General features: G+C 45.5%; 1 protein-coding gene across 1 annotated transcript in view; it reads left to right on the top strand.

Annotated features, from left to right (window-relative positions):
* Positions 1-1,256: 1,256 nt before the first annotated feature.
* Positions 1,257-6,441, top strand: part of LOC143184482 (uncharacterized) — a 62,676-nt gene continuing 57,491 nt past the window's right edge. The window contains exons 1-2 of the mRNA XM_076386741.1: positions 1,257-1,420; positions 2,995-3,201. Of these exons, the coding sequence (XP_076242856.1) occupies positions 3,126-3,201 (76 nt within the window). The 5' untranslated portion in view covers positions 1,257-1,420; positions 2,995-3,125. The remainder of the gene's footprint in view (positions 1,421-2,994; positions 3,202-6,441) is intronic.

The following is a 6,441-nucleotide window of genomic DNA, read 5'->3' as shown; positions in this document are numbered from 1 at the left end:
GGAACGTAATCGAGCTCTGTGAGGAGAGGGATAGATAAATTGGTAAATGAAGAGAGATAGGTGTAGAAGGGAGAGTGAGAGGGTTAGAGGTGACGCGAGGGAGGGAGCCGAGGGTAGAGAGAATGGAAAGGAGAGAGTACCACGCGACGCGTTTGTGCAGAGAGAGAGGGAGACGACTGAGTGAGTGAGCGAGGAGAACGGCGCAGAAGGAGAGGGGGGAGTAGATCAAGTGGCTTGGTGAGCGGCGGACGGTATCCTGTGTGGGGCAGGGGCGCGGGGGGCGAGGACAAATGACGAGGCGCGCGAGCCATCAGGGCCGTATGCTAAAAGCACGCGACATACGTTCCGGGAGCTATGGCTTGCGTGCGCGACCTTAACCCTTAACTGATACGGTTCGTAAAAGTCACGAAACTGCTATGGATTAACGCGACGCGCCGAATCGCACAGATTAATACAAAATTTCATCCATTAGGAATTTATAACGATACCTGTTCATGCTAGGATACTATAGACAGGTAACACGTACTTTCCCACTCATACTCTTAACCTCTCTTCAGAAACAAGTAACAATTCTCCACAGGTAAACGTTCCAATATCTGGACGCGTAAGACATCAAATGTTTCAATAAGTGAATAACCTAAAAATACGCGTCCCTACTACTACTACTATATGATAAATACTATTTCTTGTTCATCCATCAAAACAATCAATTACTGATAGTCGGTTACTTTATATCATTAGAGTAACCATATACAGATGTTTAGTATACATTTAGACATATTCAGTACGGTACAGATTCTTCTTTTTTCGCAAAAATTGATCGCCCTCAAAGACACCTTCTGAAAATCACACGAACACATAAGTACATATTCTGTTCGCAGAAAATTCTCCCGTAACACCATTACGAAATGACCAAATTTTAGCACGAAAAGAAACAATGGAGCAAGAAATGTTCAACCGTGCAATATTGGTCAGAAGGCTGAATCTGCTACATATATCCCTGCTCCCAAGAATCATGCGAAAAAGTAGTGGGTTAAGACCGGGAGACGCATAACTTTGCGTTTACCGGCCGGTTACCGGTAACCCGTGCTAGCTCATAACCCAGAGGACGAGGAACGACGGTGGAGCCTTCTATCGAAGGACAGAAAACGCGAACCCGCGGCTGCGCGAGAGAGAAAGGAGACGTACGCGTCCGAGGTTAGAGCGGGAGCGCGCGCATAGTGGAAGGAAGATGGCGAACGATACGGAACGGGAAAGAAGGCGGGAGCGCGAGAGAGGAACTGAAATAGAGAGTGGAAGAGGATTCACGAGTGCCTCGCGGAGTTCTCTCTGCATTAACGGTCGCAGACTACAAAGTACGAGAGAGAAATGAGAAACGTGGAGGCGCGTATACACTCGCCGATGAGACCAATACTCCTCGGTGAGTATCCACTGATTTAACCTCCATCGTTCCTTTTTCTGCGCGTACGCATTGCGCATTCATTTTCGAAAATTAATGGGAACCAAATGGATACGCGTTCTCGCGAGAAAGTCAAGGGGGGAAACGTTAAGTATATTGTTAGCGTGTACTCGATAGCGGGGTAAAAGGTGATTAAACGGGGCCGTTAAACTGTTCGGGGCTACAAACGTTCGTAAGAAACTAAAGTTCGTAAGAACGGTTACGGTCGGTTGGTAAATGCGACGTAATTAACCCCTTTAGCGTTCAGGTTTTTTTTTTACAAATTTATGGTTCGAAAAGGCACAAATTTTTTTCCATGTACTTGTATTTCGTACTTTCGCCATATTCGTGGTTGTGCCTGAGGTTTACGCAAATCAGGAATTATTTTCCGAGAAAACTAAACCTGTACGCTCTTCTTCCTAAAATTCGCAACCTTTAAATATTTTCGATTTGGAGGCAGTATGTATGTACCTCGAACCAACCACAGATACCACAAACGGTTCCATAAGTCAAGTGACAGGTTGAGTAGGTCGTCAGTCGCGCAGGGTCAGAGAAACAGTCGTCCTACGTGCACTGTATAAAAACATTGTTATCTGAACCTTGGCAAGGTGTGTGCGTACCTCGCTTCATTTCCAACTTATCCAACAAAAAGATAAAAGATTTATTTTCCAGCAAGAGAATCACCCTGCCCCTGCCGCGACTTTCGCCGTACGTACACCTGTACAGAGGAAAGGAGAGGGCAGAGACCAGCACAAAGTGGAAGTAAGACAGGGAGAGAGTGAGAGAAAAGGCAGAGGTAGAGAGAAAGGGGTGTGGGTAGGCGGTGAGGGGAGGGTCAGACGTTCTACCGTTGCTTGGAACGAGCAAGCTTGGCGCGCGGGATGCGCGGGGGTGGTGGTGGGGGTTGTAGGCAGCCGATGGACGGGTGGGGGAGACTAGTGGGTGGCAGCTGAGCACCACGGAGTGATAGGGGAAATCAGTCGCGGTTCGAGTACCGCCACGTATGCACGTTAGCGAGTTTGCTCGTCCTTTGACTTCGTGCGATAACACACCTCCCCTTCCCTTCGTGTAACCCGAAGCCCTCTTAGATACAAACACGCGTCGTTCTCAGACCTGGTCAGGTACCAAGGGTTTCCCGAAAAGTAAAAAAAAAAGAAAAAGAAAGAAGCGAAACGCTTGCGCCGTTTTTCGGCGACGAGGGGACCGCCACCAGACCAATCAGAAACATCGATGTAAACAGAGCGCAGAGTTCGGAACGAGAAAAAGAGCGGCGACGATCGACGCTCGCGATCGAGAGAGACCCTTTGTCTCGCTCTTGCCACTTCCCTCTCTCTCGCGCTCTCTCTCTACTCCCCCCACCTTCTCTTTCCCACTCCGACTCTTCTCTTTCTTTCGCTCGCGACGAAAGGACGTTCGAGATAATCCGAGCGTTTCTTCGAGGGGAAAGTCTCTCTGTATTTGATATACCAGTTTTCAATTGTCGCTCGAGAGGATTCCGCGCGCGATCGAGACCCCGTACCACGACAAAGCAAGACTATCGTTCGCTCTTTTGGCAGATCTCTGTCGTCTCGGGGGCCAAGCTCGACAGTTCAAGCCGGCACGCGACACTCTGTGACAGTTCCGTGGAAAGTGAAGTGAGAAGACTATCCGAAGGAGCCGCGAGAAGCCTGGGACACCGCGGGTCAAGATGCTCGACTTCGAACAACAGGCCAATCAGGCACAGGCTCTGGCTTCGCTCGACGAGGACTGGCACCTGCTCGAGGGTGAGTGCACGACCTTCGCAATTTTCCTTCTCTACGCTTTGCATGCTCGATAGGAGTGAGCGGGCACAGTGGCGTCGACGTTATCGGTGCAGCCTGGTTCAGGCTGGTTCAGGGGAGCCGTTGACCCTTTCGGGCATATTGCTTTCGTGGTTCGAACGTACGCCCAAACTGCGTGGCGTATTAGATAATTCCCTTGAGAAAGTTTCAAAGCACAAAGTGCTATAATATGTACAGCATTTACTTGCTACAAAACTCAGAAGTTTCCAGGGAATGGGGAATATCTTTCCGAGGTGATTCATTTCTCTCTTATCGGAGGTGAAAGAGAATGAGAGAGTAGTTCGACGAATAAGGGGAATAACGTGAAGTTTGTAATGAGAGTATACTCCGTGTATTATTCTTTACGAGGTAGCTTTTTGCCCGAAAGTGTCGAATATTCGACTAACCAGCAGCTCTCCTAGCTTTCTAGGTCAGGTTAGGCTTCTAAGACACTCGGTCATAGAATAGATATTTGTGTTGCGTCACTTGGTAGGTAGAGCCGTGTTACATGGTTCCCCAGCGAGAACATAATCGTATAATGGACGAAATTAAAGGCCCGAAATAAGGATAGGGAAAACATTAACGTTCGACCGTGGCTGAAAGTAAAGGCCCAGAGATTCGCGTATCTTATCGAACGGAGACATCGTTGAACGAAGTAAACATTAGAGGAACACGATGCTTCTCGAGGACGCGCCATTCGCGCCAACCAAGGGGCTACGTAGGATAAGACCTGACCTGCGTTACAGTCTATGGAACTCACGCGCTACCAACGTTTTTGTTTCCTTGCGCGCGGCTTAAGGGGCGGTCTTGGCGATAATTTTAAACGCGTGTCGTTTACCAACCGAGTCGAGTCTATTAAAAGAATATTGGACCGCACTAATAGTTCCATTATACGTGTATCTCCTTGCACGATACCTTCCACTTTCAGCAACTTTTTATTCATCGGTCCTTGGCGCGTATTTGCCTTTCAGTATTACTGTTCAATCCTTTCAGGACCATAAGCATTACGAGCTGGTGTCTTAGGTTTCTATTTTTTATCTTTAAATTGAAATTCTGCTTGATGTGGCTAGGGGTCTAATATAGTATAAGTCTAAACTAGGGATGATGATAAAAGTGAATGTATACGTGTATTAGGTAACTAAGGAAGTTCTGTGGCTTTTGAACTTAAAAGGTCGCTTATAATAAAAGCTCTGAGTTTTATAAAAAGGGAATTCGTAAACAATCTTCTGTTGTGAAAACACAGTTCAAAAAACAAAATTTTATTTAAAAAATATAAGTAATCTTATACTGATCAGTTTTTATTAATTTCCTCAAATTTTGGTCCACTGTAAATGTATGGAATAAGTGCATAAACCCATTGGTCCTGAAAGGATGAACCCCCTACCTCCCACATGCACTATATCACCCGCCCACATTGCGAGTTCATCAGAATTTATAAGTATAGATATTTAAAATCCTTTTTATTAAAGTTAGCACTTGCACCAGCGATCTAAGGCTATTTAGATTTTGTATCGAAAAATTGTATTAACGTGGCGCAATAGAGTGCCAATCGCGCAGCACTCGTTCGTGCAGTGTTCGAGTATTCTTTTTATCGAACAGCTGCTTCCTTGGCTGGCCTTTCGACTTCACTGTCCCTTTTTCTGACCACACGGTCGCCTGGAACAGCGTTCAGGAGTTTCATTGTGATTTCTTAATACCGACCGTGGAAAAATAACGCCAAGGACGTGAGTTTCCTGTCGCGTTTTCGACGCTGCTTCGACGCCACTGTCCACTCTGACGCAAGCTGTAACCTATTATTCTGCTATTTCCTAATGCTTCGTTAGACACGTGTGTACTACATTCAAATTATATATTACTACTGAGGAAAAAGTGGGGTTCGAGAAACAACAGAGAATTTATTTTAGATTATTGATATTCATTTCTGGCAGGGATTTCGATCGCGTGAACAAGATCGAATGCCAGCAGGGCAGACATCGTTACACTCGCCGATAAGAGGTAGCTGTGAACGCGCGAGAAACTAAATACATACGTAGTCAGAAATGTTCTTGGCGCGCTTCGAACGCGCCGCTGGCTAATTGACTTTTAAATCTGCCCGTACGTTCCATAAAATTGGGATCTGTCGTTATATTGCTAGGAAAAACGCAGGGGGGCTTTGTTCCGTGAACAATCGGACCGTTTATCGATCACTTTTTATACACCGAATTGCACTACAGTGTTTACTCGTTCTAAGCTCCTCGCTGCTTTACTATTTCTTGGAATTACTGTCCTACTTTCTCTCAGGTTCACTTCTGACGAGACGGACACGTGTATTCAATATGGTGCAATGAGAATATCACAATCCTGTGATTATTCTTTGCTAGCAATAAAAACTTGCCTTTAGTCCTCAAAATTAAAAGTCTAGTTTCTATATTAAAAACCACTTTCAATGGCGAAAGAATTTTTTAAATACCTCGAAGGTTTTATTTTCTGTTTCCTTAAATATGTTTCAAAAATTTGAGTTATCGGTATTCTCCAAAATTGTTCATCTCTTTACACGCTTCGCAAGCAGGCCATATGACGTGATAAGGTGTTATCGCAATTTTGAAGTGACCTCGGTAGGATCCACAAAAAATAAATATAGAAACGGCGTAGTATTCACAAAAGATATTAATAGTCTAGTATTTGCGTGACAAAAACGAGTAAACACTGTAGCTTAAAAATCTACAGCCTAGAACATCCATAAAATTTCTCCTTCTTTCCAGACGACTCTCTTTCGTTCCTCAAAACATGTTTTCTTGTTATATTTAGTAAACGTCATACTCTTATCGCAAGAAATACTCGTTATCACTTCTGAAGCGTGAATAATCGCGACGTGGCGAGTCGATCCGAGTGTCGTAGGCGTCGTCGAAGAGTGACGATGAAAAAATCATCAGCTGCCTAGGCTGGTCGAGTTTTAACTCGGGCAACTCTTTTTGCTCGCAATATCTTGGGAGCACTTGTCCGTTATCCGTGACGCGCGTGTCGGTTCGCATATTGCGCCACGAAAAGCACGACTCGCACCTGTTTCACAGTGCGTAAACATTTGCGAGGACAATATCGTGTTTGGCTGGCCCACCTGTCGGCCAGACACTTTTGCCTGCCTTAACGCTGGGCAAATCTTGAAGCGCGAATCTTGGGTACTTAATGGATTGGCGTTGAGTAGGATTCCAATTGAAATCAGTGCTT

This window comes from Calliopsis andreniformis, chromosome 10, assembly GCF_051401765.1.
Source record: "Calliopsis andreniformis isolate RMS-2024a chromosome 10, iyCalAndr_principal, whole genome shotgun sequence".
Classification (NCBI taxonomy): domain Eukaryota; kingdom Metazoa; phylum Arthropoda; class Insecta; order Hymenoptera; family Andrenidae; genus Calliopsis; species Calliopsis andreniformis.
Note: the sequence above shows the minus strand (reverse complement) of the source record. Positions and strands in the feature narration are given on the sequence as shown.